This window comes from Barbatula barbatula (assembly GCF_947034865.1).
Source record: "Barbatula barbatula genome assembly, chromosome: 10".
NCBI classification, from domain to species: Eukaryota; Metazoa; Chordata; class Actinopteri; order Cypriniformes; family Nemacheilidae; genus Barbatula; species Barbatula barbatula.
This window is the reverse complement of record NC_136773.1, coordinates 23349538-23372947: the sequence shown is the minus strand read 5'-3', so window position 1 is coordinate 23372947 and position 23410 is coordinate 23349538. Positions and strand designations below refer to the sequence as shown.

Sequence of the window (23410 nt, the reverse complement as noted above, 5' to 3'; positions counted from 1 at the left end):
CCTAAACCGAGCCTAGTCTGGTCTTAATTGGTTGAAGATTGTTTTTGAGCAGTGGTGCTGAGCAGAGAACCGATCAATTCACTCACTGATACGATACGGCAGCGGATGCAGAGGTTGCCATAGAAACAGCACTAGTGATAGAGCAGCGGAATTGGAGCCTGTATACAGAACGTGCTCAAATGTGTGAATGTGCTCAAGTAGACACTGATGTTAAGCTCTCTTTCTCATAGTGACCGAAGCGTTTGCTCCACACTGCAGTTTTTACATTTGTCTCGTGCATGTGTGAGGTTTTTGTTAAGGGTTTGTGTGTTGTGCAGTGGATGGAGAGTCTTCCAGATCTGCTTCCCCTCGTACTGTCAGTGAAAACATGATTATATATTACTATATATATTATTATATATAACATTCATATAAAATACATTGTATTTTCAAATATAAAAAGGAATTTGTTGATGTTCTGAAATACATTGAAAAGGACAGCTGCTATATTTTCCCTTTCTAGGATCATGAAGCATCGGTAATCTGAGACCCAGATCCAGAATGAGACTTTAAATTCAGACATCCAGACCAAGGGCACAGTCATGTGATCTTATAAGCTCCAATAAGACCAACAGTTCATCTCAGATGAACATGAATGGATGAATTTCCAGCTGAAAAGATTGCTTCATTAATGTAATGGTGTGTTTTTTTATTTGCGTTCAGGTTTCCGCAAGAGTTGAATATGGGCCGAATTAGTTCTGAGATCATGTGGAACCTCTTCGCTTTGGACATGAAGTACGCAATGGAGGGTGAGTCCCGCTTCATCTTTAAAGGTTTCTGCAGATGCAGAGGTTTTGCTCTGACAGATGTCATAGATCAACTCGTCAAACGGAGTCATCGAATCACAGCTGTTCTGATAAACTGTTTAATGTACAATGTGTTCTATATATCTCATGTTTTAAATGGGTTGTATAGTAAACGGAGTGGGCGTTGATAGGTAAATGTGGGCGGTCTCTTGTTGAATGCCACTTTTAATTATATTGTATATGACCCTTGCTTTGTCGGAAATACTTTGTTGGTGTATCAAATGTTTGGTCTGATATTGTTCAAGTTTGTTCAAGAGGATCGAGTTTGGGTATTTAATACACCAGAAAGGTATTTACAAAGACTTTCACATTTTTGCACTTGGCAGACACTTTTATACAATATGACATACAAAGCATTGAGTCGATACGTTGTTTTTCATCAGGACTGTATGTGTGGTCTCTGGGGATCAAGCCCATGACCTTTGCATTACAGGAGCACGTAAGAACAAATGTTATGCTTACAGAATGTTACACTCTTAAAAAAAGGCGATTCAAAAGGTCCTTGATGCCATAGAGATCCACAAAGAACCTTTAACATCCGAAGAACCTTTCTGTTTCACGAAACTTTATTTTATCTTCAGATTATAAAAGTAAGAAAGAGATGGTTCTTTAAAGAACCTTTGGCTGAATGGTTCTTCGTGGAACCAAAAATGGTTCTTCTATTGCATCGCCGTGAAGAACCTTTTAAAGGGCCTTTATTTTGAAGAGTGTACGGTGTGCCTTCAGTGTAGTGGAAAGCATTGGCATCCTGGTGATGGGAAAGTTTGGATCGGAGTTTTGGATGTTATTCGTGATCGTAATTGTTTGTGATGTTGGTGTCAGTAGGACAGAGGTCCAGAATTCTGATCGACCGTGATATTTGAATCTAACCACAAATGGCCTGCTATCAAAAGCTAGCGCACACACCCACATTTATCCAGAGCTGTTCTACAGTAAAAGGTGAATGAATGTAAAGGTTATTCTGCACATACACACACACGTCTGAGAGTAGAGCATCTGAAGGGTTTTGCCCTGTGGTGAACACACATACACTAACAGACATTTAAAGTTATATCAGTGAGGTCCATCTATATGCACTGTATGTATCACTGGGAATGACTTGTTTGGCAGACAGTTCTCTCTGGGAGACACAGCGTCAGCTTTAGGTTGCTATAGGAACCTGTGGATTACACACACACACTTCCTACACCCTTGATCTGGTTTATGTTGTTTTCTCAATACATTATCAAAAATCCACAAAATTGTGTTGACATTGATGTGCATTAGCTGTCAGACACACACAGCTCTGTTGGTTTGAGCTGTCTTGACGTGTCAACTTCTGGCTTAATTAATAGCTTGACTATTAGGGTTTGGAGCAGGAGTATGTAAAGGATGTGATGGTCACAGTGGTCAATCTGTCAATCACGCTGATGTTTTTGATTGATGGTGTTAATATTACTTGCAAACCGGTATGATTCTGAATTTGCTTACGGGCGTTAATCTCATATTGTGCTGTACAGTATATAACACCAACCATGAGATTGAATAATGTCTGTATGGATGGTTAAGTGAGAAGCCGACCAGTGTCAGATTTTACCTTTAGTCAATTTTAGTCTTTAACTTCACTAACATTAGATTTGAAGACTAACCCATTTGTTTAGTAGCATACGTGTTTGAAATCATGCTGAGCTCAGTAGTGAAGTATTGACAGTATCTGCTGGATACAAAAAGAATGATGTCCGTTCTAGTGTAAAATCCACTGAAGTTTAAACGCATTATTAAGAAATAAAAACTGTTTCGGCACAAATTCCATCCAAGTTTCTGTCTTGCTTTGAGTAAAAATCGGCAAAAATGCAGTGGATGATATGAAATGCGGAGTCGACATATATTTATTAGGAAAGATGCAGATCAGATCAAACAGAAGGGTCATTATAAACTTTATTATCCCGGTTAACTAGTAATCCGAATTTAAACTAGTAATTTAAACAACTGTTTAAATACTGCTGAGATATTAAACTCACGATGAACAGATGATACAGTTTAAGAAATGGACGTTTTGGTCCAATTAAAGACACATTTCAAGTGTGACTCATGACGTTCTCAGAATAAACTGCATCATATCATCTATCTGGGGGATAATAATGTGTGCATGATGATTATCTCCTTCAGAAGAACAAAATAATGATGTCAATAAATGGCAAATAAACATGAGTGATGCTGCCTTTGAGGGGTGAACCTGCTGTTCTCAGCTGTTTGATGTATAATTCAACTTTGGGATGGTGTGTGTCACAGTTATTTTAGCACGGTTAAAAGGGGAAATCAGAGAAAGCCCTACTGAGATAGAAAATATTGTAGCATGTAAAATGGATAGTTCACCCAAAAATAAAAATGATGTCAGGAATTACTCACCAGTCAAGCTTTTCCAAACCTGTATACATGAACACAGAGAAAGATATTTGGAAGAATGTTAGCTACTAAGATTTCTGGGGCACCGTTGACTACCATAGTAGATTTTTGTGAATTCATTGTATACTTTTTTGTTCTGTTGACAACACAATGACTTATTTAACAGAATTAGGAAAACAAACAGTTCTGGTGCACCTTTGACTACCATTTTGAAGTTTCCATCGATGGTAGTCAATGCTGCTCAGTTGCTTAATTTTTTTTCTAAATATCTTCTTTACAAAGAAATGTATACAGGTTTGGAACAACTTGAGGTTGAGTAATTCATGACTCTCCATTGAAATGAATGGTTGTTGGTGCGGTTGCTAAAGTGCACTTGCGGTTGCTAAAAAGGGCACTTTGTGGTTGCTAGGGTCTTCGGGATGGTGGCTAGGTGCTTGAAGTGTCATTTTAAAGTTAATAGTTTTCCACCCACTAATCTGTGTGACTTTCTGGTCTCTGTTGATGTGTCTCTGTTATAACTTTCTGAGATTTTATGTCTGTACCATAAACTTAAGTATACACATGCTGTGCTGCGTACATGCATGTAGTCACGTATAGTAAAATAATTTCATGCACTCACGAGGCAGATTTGTCCATGAAAGCCCATAAATGTGATCTGAGGCTGGGTTTAACATACATTTAAATGCTGATTTATTCATACTTTAAATGGTAAATAAGCATATGAACCTTATCAGCCTCTCTCTCTCTCTCGTTCTCTCACTCTCTCTCCAGCTGTGTAAATTCTCTGTGATATAGTGTGAGATAGAGTTCATTTCATAAACATTAAGATGAAAGGCTGTAGAGCTCAGATTAAGAGTTTCTGCTGCACTTCTGCATGTGGTTGTGAGAACTGGATTTTACACTAATATGTTTAGTGCTGACATATGATGTTTCTGTGCTTATGTGTTCTGAATGGACTGTCCTTCGGTTGCTAGGGTTTTCTAGGGCTTGCTAGGTTGTTGAATTTTGGCCCAAGTTAAAGGAATTGTTCACCCAAAAAATGGTCTCCATTGACTTTCCATAGTGGGAATTAAAATGACTATGGTCAAGTCAATGGGAACCACTTTTCCTTTGACAAAGTGCCACACCCAAATGTTTTATTATTCTGCTCTCTATGACTCAGGTCTCTAATACTGTATTTGGGTCGACTGGATATTTGTTGATTTAATTTGCTGAAAATCAAAGGTTCATCTCGCTTCCATGCTGAAATGTATTACTTGGGTTTAGGGATTTCCGTAGAGTATGAGCAATACTTAATATCTGTACATGTTAAACATCAGTTTGGGATATAAATGACACACAGAGAGATTTGAGGAGTCTTTACACAAAACCTGCTGAGATGGACCGAGATGTGTGTGTGTGTCTTTAAAAAATAATTTCAATAAAAGAATATACAATCTGTGTAAAACTTTTGTATACTAATAAAAACAATTCTTGGTGAGATCAAACTGATGTATGAAGGTGTTTTAATACTATATAAACTCTTCACCCAAACTTCAGTCTGAAGCTACTCAGTAAATGACATCCAGCGAAAGGCAAAACCTTTAATCTCCGAGAGATTTACGGGTAACATCAGACTTTAGGATCTTTAAACGTTGAAGCGTGTGAAGACAATGTTTAAATCCAACTAGGGTTGAGCGATGTCTACCAAATTGGCATCGGGCGATGGCTATAGTGAAACATCGCGATGGACGATATCATCGCCCTGTGGCGTTATAAAGGGTTGTATATTCTCTTATTGAAGATCTAAGCACATGGTCTAAAGCGCAAGGCGCATGTGCACTTTGGAGAACTTTCCATCAACTTGTTACAAGTAATTGTATTAGTTTTTCTCAAATTATATTTATTGGTTTAGATCAAAATTTGAACATTTCAACAAACCAACATTATTGTTATCAGTGTTTGCTTTAGTTGGGCTCTTGACTCTTGACTGTTGTAACAGTGTGTTAAAATACATTTGTTGAGGCAATAAAAACTAAGATCCTTTGGGATCAAGTGATTGGTTACTGTAATCATTGAGGAATTATTTAAATAATTGCTCATTAGTGTGTTATTAATGTGTGATCCTACAGTGTGATGTTAAAACAGTGGTAGACAATTGACACAATATGAACTAATAAAAAACATAAAATTAAAATGTTGATTAAATTAAATTGCTGAATCAATTAGACATCAAGAATTGGTGTATGAATCTCAACAATGGTGACAATCAACAAAAGAAGGCTTCATGCCGAAATGCATGCTGGGTAACATCATAGTACAAAACTCATTCATGATTCCCAGAATGCATTAGAGTTTTTCTGTTTATCTGAATTAATTTAGTCCAAAGTTTAACTGTATTTCAGTCATGGGTGTGTTTTGGGCTAAACGTGCAGTAAACCAAGCTCATCTCCCATTCCCTTCAAGTGCCAGTTGCTTTCGTGCCATGGCGGATTTGCTATTAACATGCCGGAATTTGCAAGAGCAAAGACAGGATGCTTCTCTAGCAAGTAAACGTATGTGCTCACGCTAAAATGGTGAAAGCGCACGAGCAGACAATCTACAGCACAAGCCAGATTTTTTATTTTATGTCCACAATAATAATCTTTTACATTGTAATACATTTATTTGTAATCTTTGGCATTATCGTGTGCTGCTGCGTGTTCCTCTTCGTGTAAAAAGCAGTACATCTATAGGCCTATATTAATAACACGCTCTTTAAATAACACTTTAAAAAAATACTACAACCAGGTTTGAGTCGGTCAATTGCAAAGTCTATTTCAGTCAATGCGGCACCAATGCGTCAGATCACACCTCGTTTTCAGACCAGCATGCCAATGGGCGCACAGATGGGTTGCACTGCATTTGCTATTTTAACAACGTGGTGCAAAAAGATAACTGCGTCAGGCTGAAACTAGCCAAAACAATTGTGTCGTGCCGTGTGTGATGATAGGGCCCAAACTGTACTTAGAAATGCGTATCTCTGTTTTTTTAAATCGAATACTGTGTTAATGTTTGTTGCGATTCTCTCAGCATGCAAATCATTCTTTATGGTTTACAGTAACAGCTGCTAATGTAGACTGAGTCATGGATGTCTTGAGATGCTAAAAGCACATTATTAAGTCTTGTTCAGTTGAAGGTCTCGCTCATCCTCCAGGGGTCTCACTCTCTCCCTGACCTGTTTATTTAAAGTCCGGCCCTGAGCGCCCAACTCATTTATCCAACTTCTTACCCAGAAGCACTTAGCAAGACGTGTGTGTTTTGTCATCGTGTGAGTGTGTGGTTGTGTAATAAAGGCTTTGATGCACTTGATGTTTTTCAGTCTGATGGCACTTGGTTGAAAGCGGAAGGTGTTGCATTTAACCGAGCAGCAACTCTTCAAACACAGCAGAAGATGAAGTCTGAGAATGTTTCTTTCTTCTCTAATGTTTCGGGAAAGTATTTCCCCACAGCTGAAGTTTTGTTTTGGATGCAAATGACTCCTGTAAGCGATTCTATTGTGTGAATGAGGACCCCACCGCCGTAAACTCAACAGGCTTGTTTTGTGCCACACATCTCGAGTGGATGATATCCAGGAAGAATTGTATTTTCCGGGGCAGGAGGGAGAGCACTGTTGTGAATGCTGTTTATCGAGCTGTGAAATTGTTCACAGTTCAAAGCTTAGACTCATGTAAGGTAGTCTGGTTTCTGTGTTTGTGTGTGTGTCTGGACTAGGTTTGAGGTTCAAAATCACTGATATCGAGAGAAATCCAAAACAGGTTCCGACAAACGAGGTCGATAAGCAGGACAGCAGAAGTGTTGGAGCGATACGGTGAGCGGTGAAGTGTACATGTGTTTGTGAAGAGACTTAAAACATACAGTGACCCAAAAAAAGCATTAGATAACAAAATATCAGTGCCGACTTCAAAGAACTCATACTCGTGACATTTTTTCACCAACGTTGTTAAGATGTCAGACATGGAATTATTTCTAGTAAAAATCTCCAACCTCCAGCCATCATGGTTATCAACAGTAAATTTCATCATGCGAGAAATTCGACGTGCGCTGATATTTAATGCTGTATCACTCAGATGGTTGTAAATGTGAGTTCTTAGGAGTAGCAAGCAAACTTTATTTATAGAGCACTTTTCAACCACCGAAGTGGACCAAAGTGGTGTACAGAAATGCAGCGGGGCAAGTTTAGCATTAAGCGCTTTAAAAACTAGTGAGCTATTTGTCAGACATGATGACCCATACCCGAAATGTGACCACGGTAACCTGCAAAAAAATTACTTTATTAGTTAGTCTTTTTTTTTCTTGTTTTCCAGTAAAAATGTCTACAAATTCATGAATCAAGATGCAATTTCTTGAAGAGTAAAATGACCTACGAAAATCAGTCTTGTTTTTAGTCAAACAATATGAAATTTCAGTTAATTTGTACTTAAAACAATAAAAAAATAAGAATCAGAAAAAGGTCAACCTTAATTCAAGATTTCTTTCTTACCCCATTGTCAGATTAGTTTGCTTGTTTTAAGAAACATAATCTTGAATTAAGGCTTCAATTCACTCGATTCAAGGTTATTTTTCTTAGACCATTGCCAGATTGTTTTGTTTGTTTTAAGTACGAATTCACTGAAATTTCATATTGTTTGACTAAAAACAAGACTTATTTTCTTAGGTCATTTTGCAAATCAAGAAATGCAATAAATTTGTAGACATTTGACTGGAAAACGATAAAAAAAAGCTAAGTAAGAAAGCCATTGTTTGCAGTGCATTAAACTCATCCAGTAAGTCGTGAACACACACCCAGGGCAGTAGGCAGACATCACTTCAGCCGTTACCCGCCGGCCCTGAGAATCAACCTGCAGCCTTCTGGTCACGAGTCCGACTCTCTAACCATTACACCACGACTGCCAAATATTTCTATTTTAACATTGATCATAAAGTGTACAGGCAGCCAATGAAGTGAAGATACACAGGGAGAGATGTGCTTGTATTTCCGAGTTCCAGTTAAAAGACGCGCTGCAGCATCCGCAGACGAGTGACCAAAGACCCACTGCATACAACGCATTACAGGAATCCAGCCGAGTGGAAACAAAGGCGTTTATTACTTTCTCTAAAGAAGTGGCTTTATCTGAGTTGGAAAAAGCTTGATATAACGACTGCCTTGATCTGGCTGTCGAACTTAAAGTTCACCCCTAAGTTAGTGATGGAGTGTAAGTGAACACCAGAGCTAAATGTTACCAAGGTGACAGGATTGATGTTATCTGTGTTCTCAATCTCTATTAAACCTCTCTAAACCATTGTCCGTCTTTTCATATGAAGTGGCATGTTGTTAATCTTCATGTTGAGGAAGCATAACAGTGTGTAAGAGGTTGTTTTAATCAATCCGGACGCAGTGACAAAGGTATAAATCTCTTCTGCTGTTTGCTTGTATTGATTCACTGTTAATCTCTATTGGTTCTCTAAGGAGCGAGAGGTTTCATCCAGATCCGCGATCTTGTTAGTCATCTGCTTCTTCTTGTGTTGATCTCGTGTATATCTTGATGTGGCCGACGTTCACATCAGACGTTCTGGTCCTCTTCTTCAGTATCAGTGTGTGTGTTTATACCAAAAATCACATGCCACGAGTTTCTCTGATGAAAGAGAAGACACCATTTCTGAATTTACTCTTTATAGTTGTGTGTTTTGGTAAAATGATCATTTTGGTTTCATTCTGTGAACTACAAACAATGTTTCTCCCAAATTTTAAATTACAATCTTGTTTGTATTTGCATTTATGTTCAGAAAATGAAAACAGTGAAGTTGTAGTTGATTTGATTGAAATGTGCCAACCGTAAGGTACAACATTCCTGTTCTTCACACAACATGAAAGAGAGGAAAAGCATTACGAGAGGAGCTCATTACAGTGAAGAAGTGATGGAGTCTGTGACGGTTAAGAATCAATGTAAACACTGTGAGAAATAAAAAGTGTGTTGTGTTGAAAGCACCCGAGGAGGATCTGACTGAGACGTGATTGAAGTGTGTGTGAACATTGTACATGTTCTGTTTAAACATCCCAATTCACCTCCTCTGTTCTTAATGCTTTAAACTTACACTGCTTTTATTCAAATATAATTTCATTGAAAACTTTTTTCAACATACAGTACTATGACCGCAATGCAAGGATATACTGTATACGGTTCTGAATACTGCCTCCATAACTGGTTACTAGCTAACATCCGTTACTGTTTATATGATAGAGACAAGATCTTTAATACACGCTTGGGTCCCTACAAGAAAAAATCTAAATGAAAATTCCTTTATCATTTACTCCATATTGACAGTGTACTGCCTTTATTGCTTATCTAAAAAGCTATGGAATTAATCGTATATATTTATGAAATATGTGGCAACAAAATACATGTATATTCCTCAAAAAATATGTATTTTGTTGCCACGGTTGGACAGGCAGCACCGTGACTGTTTGACACATTTTTGATCTCCACATATGACACGAAAGTATTCAATAAAACACTGTAATGTAAATCATCTTATGACATACCGCTGCTTTGTGTGATGAAGCAAATTCACGTCGAGTGCATGGACGGAATGTAATTTTATGGTGAAAGCAGACCTGGAAGCAATCACATCTACTGTGTGAGATCAGACAGAAATATCCGTGCAGGGATTTGGATTGAATGGAAGTGCAGAATTAAAGCAGTGATTTTAATATCAGGCTTATCTTCAGGAATCAATAATCCCCATCAGACCTGTCTGGCGAGGAATTCTTCATCAAAACCGCAGTTTTTATTTCGAAGCCATCTTTATGAGCCGCCGAAGCGCTGAACCTCGGATAATAAGATCGCTCCAGACCTCCTCAACGTCCACTGTAGATGAAGTAAAGTAGAGAGAATGAACAAACCTTTACTTGGGAATAATCTCTTCGCCTCTCTTTGTGTAATATCGAATTTTGAAGTAGGTTTTCAGAAGCAGACATGTTGCGCTGCTCTTTTCCTCCGGTCACTTTGTGTTATACGTTCAGTTTTGTTCTTGTCAGCTTTTCTTCAACGCTCCGAAGTTCATGGCGGCGTCCTTCTCATTCAGACCTGAGCTGTATCTGTCGCCAAAGTAACAGGGTCATTATGTATCATGGGTACCACTTTTCTGATCCAGCTGTTGAAAAATCATCTTTAATCCAGAACCTTCTTTAACAAAATGTGTGAAGCATAACCAGATGCAGATGTATTCCAGACAAGTTCACAGTTCTAGATGCGATGCCGAGAAATATGATTTATGGGATTTATTTGCCGCTGTATAATGAAGGTGCTTTGAAAATGAGATGAGAGTTGTGTTTATAATGAGGAGACTGCGGAAAACAGAACCTTGCGTGGCTTTATCTTCATTTTCTTATATGAATATTTCACCAGAGAAAGAACTCCTTACTCACCCTGATGTGGGTCTTCTGAAGACACTTGATAGTTTTGTGTGAGGTGCAGTGAGAGAGAAAGATTTTCAGTAACTATCTTTGGGTTGAGAGCTGTATATAAGCACTTTAGGGAGGTGTGGTTTTGAAAGCAAAGCGAGTTTCAGTCTCATCATTTCCGCAGGAAGGAACAGTGATTTGAAGCAGACAATATTATAGTTCGAGTCCGCGATGAGCTCTGTTTAAACAAATTTCCTTTCATTACTTCGTTAACATATTATCATTGCTGTACTTTTCATTTCGCTTGTGCCCGACAACGTCAATAGAAGTAATTTATTCATAATTGATAAGCATTACCTGAAGATAAGTGAGGCTTTTACAATTTGCATTTGTTCCTCAAGGTTTATTTATGACTCGTGCATTATACGAAGACGCAACCGTCTGTGATTGATCATCAGAGCATCAAACCCCAAACCTGGTCCTCATGAAGCCTGTATCTGTTTACCCATAATGCCTTCTGCTCCAAAATGACCAGATTGCTTTCTTAGAGAAATTGTAAGTGAACAATATGGTTTTCAAATGGCCAATTTAATTCAAGTTTATTGATATGGAGCTTTTTACAATGTTGCATTGTTTCAAAGCACCTTTATTAAACTGGGCAAAATGATAACATTTATAGAATACATATGCAATGTCTGACTAACGCCAATATATTATTTTCCCAATTTTCAATTTTGTAGCATCTCCAATGTCTGTACTTTTTGTTCTACAAAAATTGTGAAGAGCTGAATAGAAATATATTTTGAATTGAATAAGAAAGTCAGAAGTGTGTTTACTGTAAGCATTGATGTTTATCATCTATCTAAAACGCTGTCTATAGATGTTGCGCTTGACATTAGACGGTGATAATCTCATATATGTATTTAAAACTATTTAAGTTGAGCAAAGCCGCAGCAGGAATCTCTGACCTGTTTTTGCGAGACAGTAGCACAATGCCACTGTGTTTAAAGTTCAACTGCGTGCTTGAATCTGTTCCGTCAGAAAGGCTCGCCCTGGCTGTGCCCGGAGCTTAATAAGGGTCCGTCTCAGGGGACAGAAGGGTCCAGAATGAACCTCAGACCGGAGGAGTTGAACACACTGGACGGCACTCCGTGCCGCCTGGCGTTTACATATCCTCCCACCTCCTCCGCTGTGCATCTCGTGTGTTAGCCCCGGGGTCTTGTGATGTAAGGAGAGCTGTCACAGCACATCACATGATTCTTCTGCATTATCTTCACCCAGTAGAGAGATCTATTCAAACCTGAGGTGAGCTCCACCTGCGAGCTTTATCTACATCACAACAGATGTGAATCTCATGAAAGACTGTAAATTTTCAGCCTCAAAATCACAAGAAAACAATCAAAGACACGTGCATTTTTGGTTAAAAATAAACCTGCACTATAAAGAAACCATCTTGCAAAATGTTCTCCCTACAAAGATAAATAAGCGACTTAAACATATACAAAATAAAATGAGCCTTACCTTGTTTCTAACAAAGATTATTTTGTTGACAGGACTTAGATTCTCAAGTTTTGGGCCAAAATGCGTTTGCCCAATTTAGTCTTCTGAACAACCAATATTGCAAGAGTTTGAAAGATCCCAAGATGCATTGCAGCATGTTCAATTCTTTGTTTCTTATTTGTTTCTTTATTTTGAAAGATTAGTGTTGTAGTTCTTGCTGGCTTCATTTATATTGAATATTGTTGTTACTGTAAGTTATCTGAGTTTACCCTGATTTAGATATGTGCAAATCTAAATTCTAAATGCAAACCTCATTTTTTTACATTTCCTTGCTGATAGAAATAGTTTGGCAGGATGAATTTCTACATCCCTGTCGTCCTCCTGCACAATAGCTTTAAATGACACATGGACGGATTGTTTAAATGGCAGATGGCAGCAGGTGTTTATCAGGACTTGATTTGTGGTGGAAAACTCCTGTTAGGAAGTGAAATATGGATTATGAACGCTTTGATGTGAAAGTGAGAGTTTCTGTTGATGGATTGACACGTTCTATCTGGTGAAGCAGGTCGCTGGGCAGCACCTCGGCAAGTCTGACATCCCTCACGTCTGCCTCGGGGTGATTTTCCTCGTGCTGCAACCAGAACGTTTGTTTAAGATAAATCAACAAATGGCCGTATGCTGCATATCCACATAACAGTGCAGTTCAGAAACGCTCGGGAGAATCAAACCTGCGATTGTCAGTCGTCTCTCGGGTTTGCGTGAGAAACAATGTACAGCTAAAATAAGTTTGTCATTTATTTGAATAATGCATGCGGATGTCAGTCAGAAGCAGGTTGGAAAACACATGGACCATTCTGAGAACTGCACAAACAAAACAAACGTTGTGTACACAAATGACCAATGTAACTGTTAAATTGATCTTTGCATTTATATTACTGTGATGTGCTAGTGTTTTAATGTTAAAGGCTGTATTACTCGTGATCAGCTGTTTGTCAGGTACGCTATTGAAAACTCGGGTGGACAGGGCGAAGGTTCGAGTGACTCTCGGGTCTCGGTCTGGCGATGTAGAGGACAGAAACATGTGAGCGTGTCACTTTAGCCGAAGGGCCTGAAATCAGAACTTCACAGGGTGTTAATGATGGAGGCAACTAATGACACAAACACCATTCATGTTCAGAATCACGGACTCATAAAAATAAAACAGTTTTAAAATGCTGTAAATATTTGAGAGACGTCTACAGTAAGTTTAATAAATCTTTCATCTCACTGAATGATCCCGGGCTGTTTTTAGAAATCCTGTTATTATTCTTTGGTGTGAACATTGTGTTAATATTACCTTGGTAATATCATTATAATGAATTGTTTTGGCCACGGTGATGGTGTAGTGAAATCATATGACTTGTGACAGCCTTGATTGAATGTTAAGACATGTTGAGATGTAGCGTTGACCCGTGTAGTTTCATGTCTCCAAAAAGACAGTTGTTTAACAGGATTGTCTTAAAGTACGAGCAGCATTACAGCGATGCTGTCACGGGTGACACGGTCGATATGAATTCATCGTGACTTGCAGGACTGATATATCTTCACGTTTGCAGAGGAAACCGAGAGGTTACACTGGTTATATATAAACTGATGTGTCTCGATGGTGTTTGACGACCGCAGTAAGCAGCTCGCATTCTGTCGCACGGTTACCCCGGTGTCATTTTTTGGAGCTGTACTCTTCTGTGCTCTCTTTAATGGCTGTCAGAGTTCCTCTCCTCGCCGTGTGCTCATCAACAGTAGCACAGCTGTTGTGGGTTGAGGTCTACCCACAATCCTCTCTGACCTTTATTATCTGACCGACCAGAGTGTCTCACGGCCTCCCTGTGAGACTCTGGCTCTGTCCGCTCTCTGTCTGCACAGGTGTGCGTGTTTTCATCTTTTTCAGGTTGTTTTGGACAAGCTCGGCACGCTGTGGTCCCTGTCACACTGTGGGCAGCTCCAGATCTACAAAACATCAGACAAGGATTACACATTAGACCACGCTCCAGCTTCCAGCATCGCAACTTTACGGGCCATAATGTTTTTCATGTTATCGATTTATTTCTTCAACTGGCTCAGTAGTCCTACAAAGAGAGACGCGAGTAGGCGTGTGCGCTCTGTGACACGTGACGTTATAAAATGTCTTGTTTCTTCTTTTTTGTTCTGTACAGAACACGAGAAGCATTGTCTATGCAAGAGCACCGAGTACATGAATTTACACTTCAAAGTGAAATGGTTCCACAACGAGTATGTGCGGGATCTGCCGGCATTCAAGGGAATTCCTCCCGAATATTCCCTGTAAGTCTTCTTTAATCCATATATCGTTATCATCTCATACACATACACACACGTGTTCTTGGAGTTTAGAGCATATGCACGTGACGGTCAAGAAGTGAAGACCTTCTGAGTTTCAGTGTAAATTCATTATCAAGGAACACCGTTTATCATGTAGTATTAAAAAAGCAGTTCAATAAATAATATATAATCAAATAGCAACACTATGTTTAATTTGACATCTTTCAATTAATTCAGATAAGAAACATATTCCGTATGCCTTGTATTTCTCTGACTGTTTAAACAAGAAAACAAAGGCTAAATCTGCCTGCTATATATGAATGCAGATTAAAGACCTTTTACAATTTATGTTTATCTTCATTTCTCACATCTAAATGATCCTCACACCCAAACGTTTGTGAGGAAGCGCAGCTGTCCTGCCTCCTCCGAGAAATCAACCCTGATTTACATTAACCACCAGTATTGATGGCAACTGTAAACCCCACATCCATACATTACCCATCATGCATCTGTCCTGAATCTGGGCTCCGAATGAGGGCCGTGTGTGGCTTAAAAGTCACTCATTTATTACTGTGAGTTATGGGTGTGAAGGGGCGGATTGACAGAAGGGTTGGAGCAACGGGGTAGAGCCACCTGTCAATCTAACAATAATTGATTTAGCTGTGAAGGTATAGAAGAGCTGCTCCGCCCATCCCATTTATTAACATCAGTGACACCTCGAGGAGAGATCTGTGTACGTACAATCTTAGTTAAGATGGTTACATTGAATGCCTAAAAAAATATTTTTTTCAATAACAAGGACATTGAACTTGGTAACATGAAATATGACTAATATTATAAGTCAAAGAGGGAAATTTGAATCTTATTTCCTAGATTTGAAAAAAATCTTAATTTTTGTTAATAATCTAGAATTATAAGGCTGAATTAAAATCGTATAAATTCAAGAACGTTTACAGGTAGATTAAATCGTAGTTCAGTGACACAGTACAAATGTGACACAAACGATAATACTTGATCATATTAAGAGACTAACAATGTGACACCACCATTTCCGCAATACTCGTCGAATGTGATTTCATCATTACCAGAACACACACACACACACACCTTCTTGATTTTTCATTCTGTTAACATTTGCTCAGCGTGTTGTAAGTCACTGCTAAAACACTGTGATTATCACATCATGTTTATATTTGATTAAACAGAGATCCATTCAGACCCCTCCTGTTCAAGTACCCGCAGGAATTATTCAAACGATATCACAAGCTTAAAAGTGCGTGTGTGCGTTTATGAACCGTTAATACACAATATCAATAATAAGAAATAAAACATTGCAGTCAGTGAGTGACATCCATTGGCTATAAATATAGTTCTTGACATCTGATCTGAAATTATTACTGTCATTCAGGTCCGTAGCCAGCCAGTTGAAAGGGGAGGTTCTTTTTTTCAAAAAGTGGACCTTTTTGTAGTTTTTCTCCTCCTTTTGTATTTAATTATGAGGTTCAAATACTTCATTTTGGTGACCTTTTATGTACTAATTTCTGCTGGATTAGCTTGTCTGCTAGTATCTTAACCAGCACGCTTTTTGATGCATCTAAAATATTTATTGCATTGTTGTCAACTTGCTTCCTCATGTAACACTTTTGTCAGTCCATACACAGTTCATAAGTTTAAAGACCACACTAACAACAGAATAGATTTAATGAACTTTACTGAAATATTAATAATAATTCTTTGCATCATAATTTCTTGACTCTCTGTCAATGCCTCTTTGCTATGTTTTATTATTATAATTACGCTACGTTTATATGGCTATTATATTGTAGACCGGGGTCCCCAAACATTTTTCTGCAAGGGCCACATAATTCTCCCTGTCTTTAATGGGGGGCCGGGTTGGTTTGTAACAGAAAATTACATGGTACTACTTGAATTATTGTGGAGATTTAATTATGATTTGAAATGTATTTATTATGCCTCCTAATGGTATAATAGTTTATTAATAGTTAATAGTTTAGTGCTACTCAAATTCAAAACATTTTCTTATGCATATTAATTAACCTTTCTCTTTCCCAACCGCTTGGCCATTTTGTCATCTCTTTGACATTTTCAAATCTCTTTGACAATTTTCGAACTGTTCGCGCGTCAGTTCTATCGCAATGGTACGTTGTGAATTTAACAAATTATTAGGCTATGTGAGTAACTTAGAGAAATTTGGGTCTGAAAGACAATATTCTGACGCTCACGGCCCTACTAGAGCAAGCTCCTGATTGGTTAACGCCAAAGTTCAAATCATTCGCACGAATCGCGCCGCAAGTAGGTCATCGCATTTTTGCATTGACTTAACATGTAAATCACTCGCGCTTAACGCTTTATTCGCGTTTGGTGTGAGCACACTATAAGTCATTGTTCAGAGGGCCGGTCCAAATCTGTGGGCGGGCCACATTCATATATATATATATATATATATATATATATAACCCCTCCCCCCGCGTCATTCAGAGACGATGCTTCTTCACGTTGCTTTGAAAAGTGTATTGCGAGAACTCTCTCTGTCTGCGCACACACATGCGTCCTGCAATAATAATCATATTAATTTGAAACAGCAACTCAGAAATTTGTCACAAGCATTGATTAAAACAATGATGACAATAATCACATGAAAAAAATTACTTAAATTCTGGACCTTTGGCAGTGAGGGGCGGTTCGTTCGAACCTCCCGAACCCCCCCTGCCCCTGAATCCCACACTAGATTTCACATTTCAAATGGCATTTATTTCATTCAGTTTCACTGGGTTTGAGGTGTTGTAATTGCCATAGTAAGATATGCAAATTGTTATGCACATTTTTTTATATAATCTTTTTTAATTATGTTAACCAATCTTAATCAAAACAACCCATCTGCAGTTTAATAAATATTAAGTGGAATCCACGATCAAAAATGCATTTTGTTTTTTATCTGCTTTTACAAATAAACTCTTTATTTAGAGACTGATATCAAGTAATATCAAAACCTGGGAACCACATAGCAATACTACCCACAAACCCCTAAAACTGAGTTTGGTGTGGGCAGTGGTCATTTCACCTTTAATGATTTAATGATTCAATTGTGTGTGCTTTAGTTTCACAGTTGTCCGTTGTGTTGTCTCTCTGCAGGTGGTTCGAGGCGTTTGTGATCCAGTGGTTGGATGAAAACGAAGATGTGGCCATGGATTTCCTCAACGCAGCCCTGGAGAGAGATAAGAAAGACGGGGTGAGATTTGTCATGAGTTCAGAAGTGTAACTTCTCTTCATGTGTAAATTGGCAAACACGGCTGTTACAGTAAACGTCACATTAACTTTAAATACAGCATCACTCTTCTGCTTCTCTGCTGCTTCAGGCCAGCTGGGATTCGTTCTGCTTACAAGTCTCGCGATTTGGCTTTAACTTAAACAGACGCGTGGGACGGTTTTAGTTTTTCTCTTCCGTAGTTCCTGATGAAGATAGAACGGGTTTTAAACACTAATGAAACAAATATGACCGAAGTGCTGTGTTTTTAGGGAAAGTTCACAAGACACTGTTTTCATGCAATTTAACTGTTTGTTTACGCAACAACAGTGTTTTGGAGGCCTAAAAACACAAACTTGTCTTTGTGTGAACTAAAAAATGTGTGAAAGTATAATTAAGGTTATATAAAGCTATATGTATATATATATATATATATATATATAAATTGGGTATAGTGAACCCAACCATGATTAAAACAGGGTTTTTTATTTAAATTGATATTTTATCCAAAAACCCTGTTTTAATCGTGGTTGGGTTCACTATACCCAATTTAAATTAAAATGTTTGACCCAAGCGTAGGATCATTTCAATCCAACGTTGTTCATATTTGACCTGAGATGTTTTTAAGCCTGTGATGTTATCTTCAGTCATCTTGTAAATGTGATCATTGTGTGATGTCTTGAAGGCAGTGGCACTAGAACGCTTATAATTTCAATTTCCATAAGACTGCTCTTGAAAGAGGAGTATATTACAGATACTTGCCTTTCAGCTGCTGTCGTTCGGTATTTATCTGTCTGTTTGGTCGGGCATCAATTTTGAAAGATTGAACGGAATGAAACGCTATGATAAACTGTGGTGAACTGAAAGCATTGGGCTGGTGAAATAACTCTGTACATCGAAGGAACTCTTGCGATGTTTCATTACTCTTTCTATGTTAATTGCTTTTTAACAGAAACATAAATCATTTAACATAGGCTTGTGTGTTACTTCATGCACATATGCAAAATGTTGCCGAACCTTTTCAGACACAGAATCCTTCAGCAGAGAAACAGAGAATGTTTTGTTTTTTAATAGGTGTTTACCGGCAGCACTAGAGGTGAAATGACAGCGGCGCTTCTGGTGGAGAACTGTGTTGAGCAGCCTCGTGAGATTCATCTCTTAATGTTTAGATGCTAATGGAGCAGCCCGTGAGCTGATTGTGTAATGATTATGAGTCTTGCGGTGGCCGTTGAAGCATCGGGGGAATGACATCAGAGTCACGGGTTAATTGTGTCATAGGTTATGTTGGCAGGAGTTCCCAGCGGCCCTTCATCACACCGCCATCCATCCCGGCGCTCGTGGCTTCATTGTTGTGTTTTTTGCTTATTGCAGTTCCAGCAGACGTCTGAACACGCTCTCTTCTCCTGCTCGGTGGTGGACGTCTTCACGCAGTTGAATCAGAGCTTTGAGATCATTAAGAAGCTGGAATGTCCCAATCCTCAAGCTCTCGCTCACTTCATGCGCAGGTTTGCAAAGGTGAGGATTGCAGGTGTAAGGTACACGGTTGCTATGGTAATGTTCACAGGGGGTCAGTGTTGTGTGCGGCGGTGGTAACTAACCCACAGATGGAGATTATTGAATGAAAATGAGCTTTAGAACAGTTTACTGTGAATTTAACCTCCTGACATTACTAAACATTGAACACTGTGTGTGTGTGTGTGTGTGTGTGTGTGTGTGTGTCTCTTCCCCTCTGTCTGTGTATCTCTCTCTTTTGTTATCTCTCTGTTTCTGTTTATCTATCTTTTCTGTGTGTGTTTGCTCTCTCTCTCTTTCTGTGCGGTTGTGAGTGTGTTTGTCTACTCCTCTGTGTCTGTGTGTCTCTTTCTTTCTCAATCTGTGTGTGTGTGTGTGTGTGTGTGCGCGCGCGTGTGTCTCTCTCGATCTGGATGTGTGTGTCTTTCTCTATATTTGTGTGTGTGTGTGTCTCTCTCAATCTGTATGTGTGTGTGTTTCTCTATATTTGTGTGTGTGTGTGTCTCTCTCAATCTGTATGTGTGTGTCTTTCTCTATATTTGTGTGTGTGTGTGTCTCTCTCAATCTGTATGTGTGTGTCTTTCTCTATATTTGTGTGTGTGTGTGTCTCTCTCAATCTGTATGTGTGTGTCTTTCTCTATATTTGTGTGTGTGTGTGTGTCTCTCAATTTGTATGTGTGTGTCTTTCTCTATATTTGTGTGCGTGTGTGTCTCTCTCAATCTGTATGTGTGTGTCTTTCTCTATATTTGTGTGTGTGTGTGTGTGTCTCTCTCAATCTGTATGTGTGTGTCTTTCTCTATATTTGTGTGTGTGTGTGTGTGTCTCTCAATCTGTATGTGTGTGTCTTTCTCTATATTTGTGTGCGTGTGTGTCTCTCTCAATCTGTATGTGTGTGTCTTTCTCTATATTTGTGTGCGTGTGTCTCTCTCAATCTGTATGTGTGTGTCTCTCTATATTTGTGTGTGTGTGTGTGTGTGTGTGTCTCTCTCAATCTGTACGTTAATGTGCGTGTGTGTCTTTTTCTCTATCTGTGTCTCTGTGTGTGTCTCTCACTCTGTTTGTGCGTGTGTCTTTCTCTTTATGTGTTTGTGCGCGCGTGTGCCTCTCTCTACATGTGTCTCAGTCTATGTGTTTGTGGGTCTGTATGTGTATGCTGTTTATAAACAATGATAATAGTGATACAAACAACACTCATAAATCAAAATTACACAAACATCTGATACTGTAGTTTTGCACTCTGACACACGCAGATTCCAAGAGTTTTCAGGGATTTCCAAGAGATTTCGACCTAGTTAATGGCCTCTTTTAAAGTGTCTCTGCTGAATACAAAAATATGATGCAAAGGGCAGCAGAAAAAGAGAGATAGAAAGAGAGAGGAGGCTTCAAAACCTCTGCTCCTCCCACAGGATTATGGGTAAAGACTCTTGCAGGAGACATTGATTACTTCAAAAAAACTTGCCACGAGAATTCTATTCCAGGCGCCTTAGCTGACGCATATCATTGACTTATTTACATATTTATTGATGTATTAAGTGTTTTATTTGTTTACACTTGGCAGCAGGTTGCTGAAGAGAGCCGATGTTGACGCAGCAGGCAGTAGATGTTCTTCCGCCTGTTTCGCTTTAGACTTAAATGATGGGAATGTTGCGTTTGTTCTGATTATTTATGTAAATAAGTAGCTTTTCATTTCATCAACATTCCTCTCTTGTATTTCATTTTTGCTGTCACTCCTTGAGTCATTACACCTCCATTCGACCCTCACGGCAGTGATGTTGTTTATAATATATCTTTATTTACTCCCTTTGCAGACCATAAACAAAGTGCTTCTCCAGTATGCGGCGATCATCACTAAAGACTTCAGCAACCATCTTAGCCAAGAGAAAGTGGTGAGTTTTATGGTTACACACGTGCACGTGCTCCTACAACCGCATAAATGTCAGCGTGTTTTAAAGCCACGACCCTCAAAGTGTGGAAACAAGACTTGATCAGATTAACCGGGACGTGCTCCGTCATCGTTGCCATGGAGACCGGCCAGACGACCGTAGAGAGACATTGAAGACCCGACTTTGATGCGCCTGTGGCGTGTGTTCGGCGTTATCTCTACAGCACCCAGAGCCCAACGCTAACACAGTCTAGTGCTGAATGTTCTCGCTTTCCAGCTCCCCGTTCCGTCTGCTTCCTCTCTTCTTTTAACTTTCTCTCCTTTGTTTAAGACGACAGCGCTCCGCGAGCTTATTTGGAGCTGCTTTTGTCCCGCCGTGATTTTTCAGTGTCTTTTGTTTAATGATTACAAAAGCTTGACATGCAGAATGTCTGTGGCAGCGTGAAAGACAGATGTATCTTTTAAGTGGCATGACAGGCGCAGAGAAAGAAAACGGTGCTGTGGCCGGTAATTAAAGACATATCTCTGTTCTGTCTGTGAAGATAGAGGCGCTCTTCTGAGAACATCCAGCGCTTCAATGACAGCTCGCTTCTTAGAAACAATATCTACATGTTTAAATAATGTCCTGAAAAATCAAGTCGATATCGTTCAGAACAGTGTTGCTGTTTGTAACTGTGAGACACCGGCCCTTCATATTGTAAATTCAGAGTTTCACACGTATTTATCACCGTTGACATGTGACCTTTAGGAAGCGTGATGATGCAGATTGAGTTTTAATGAGCTCATTTTACTCTTGAGATAATTACACACGTCTGCTCGTCCTATTAACTCTCCAGAATCGGTTTTCACATCAGCTTGACCGTGACACACATTTGTCCGCATTACGGACACGTTTCACCTGAAGTATAAATGAAGAGTTTGGTTCCAAAATGAGATAAAAGATTGTATTGTGTTTTATTGTTTAGCTTTATTTTCTTAGTTATTATGGCTCAAATCGAAACAAACCAACTGCAGTTTGAGTGATATCAATTGAAGTGCACAATAAAAAATTAAGACATGTCTTTCGAATCACACTCTTCAAATACTGTCCAAAAGGTTCTTTGATGGGAACCATTAACTTTTTTGTTGCACAAAAGGTTTCTTGCAGTAAATTTTAGATAAAAATGCGTCTTTTCAGAACCTTAGACTGAATGGGTCTCTTGCGAACTAAAACAGGTTATTTTGTTGCATCGCTGTGAAAAGCGCACTATGGCACCGGTAACACATTACATGATCATCAACTAACAATTCTCAGAATCCAATTGATCTCGGTTAATGCTACATTTCAACATTTATTAATACATTTTTAACATCAAAAGTTTCATCTCTTAACGTCAGTTAAAGCAGAGTGAACATAATTGATAGAAGTCTAAAAAGGAAAAAGATATTTTTGTAAAGTGAAACTGGCTGATGATTTGAGTCTTTGTTTGATTGAAAAAAGAATGATTTACTGTATAAATGTGATGTGGCTTCATAAGACTGAATTAAAAAAACACTGAACTACACAAACATGTAAATGTTATCAGTGTGTTCTGTAATATTATTGTTTATGTGAAAGCAGCCGTGTTCATGTATGTTGAGAATGATGGAGTGCTTGGATCGATATGAGCGTGTTCGATGTGTAATTCTCTGGGGAGTAAGAAACATAGATTACACGTAATGAAATTCAGATTTACTGGCATCGATGAAAGTAAAACGCGCCAGCTCATCTCACTGCCTGTGTGTGTGTTTAAAAAACAAATGTTTTCATGCAGACAGTTCAGAAAAGTTGATGTTTTTAAGAAACAAAGCTATAGACTGACGTGTCTTGTATTTTGATTTGACAGCCCTGTATCCTCCTGAACAACATTCAGCAACTGCGAGTTCAGCTGGAGAAGATGTTTGAAACCATGGGAGGAAAGCAGGTGAGTTTACCGCAGTACTTCTGGTGAAATCCAGAGTAGCTATAACATTCCTGTCCGTGCCAGTTGAGTTTCACCCGCTGATCTAAGCCTGTGTTCGTGTCACGCTGGAATTACTGTAAACATGATTTATTACGTGCTTGACAAAGACCTGATCGGTTTGTAAGAAACTTGCAATCCTCTGACAGATGTTTTTACCATAGTAAACTGTATCACTTGACTTGACTATCATAATTATTTTGGTAATATAAACAACAGTATTCTGTACTATTAACTTTACTTTAGTAAATATTTTACAGTGTTTACAGCAGATCACTAAAGTAAGGTTCAAAATCACTTTACTTTCTAGGAATTGTACAGCA

At 38.7% G+C, this 23410-nt stretch overlaps 1 protein-coding gene across 1 annotated transcript in view; it reads left to right on the top strand.

Annotated features, from left to right (window-relative positions):
• The window catches only part of unc13c (unc-13 homolog C (C. elegans)), an 87881-nt gene that overhangs the window by 48533 nt on the left and 15938 nt on the right, over positions 1-23410 (top strand). The window contains exons 18-23 of the mRNA XM_079466461.1: positions 703-788; positions 14325-14451; positions 17602-17698; positions 19085-19228; positions 21035-21112; positions 22974-23051. Coding sequence (XP_079322587.1) covers positions 703-788; positions 14325-14451; positions 17602-17698; positions 19085-19228; positions 21035-21112; positions 22974-23051 — 610 coding nt within the window. The remainder of the gene's footprint in view (positions 1-702; positions 789-14324; positions 14452-17601; positions 17699-19084; positions 19229-21034; positions 21113-22973; positions 23052-23410) is intronic.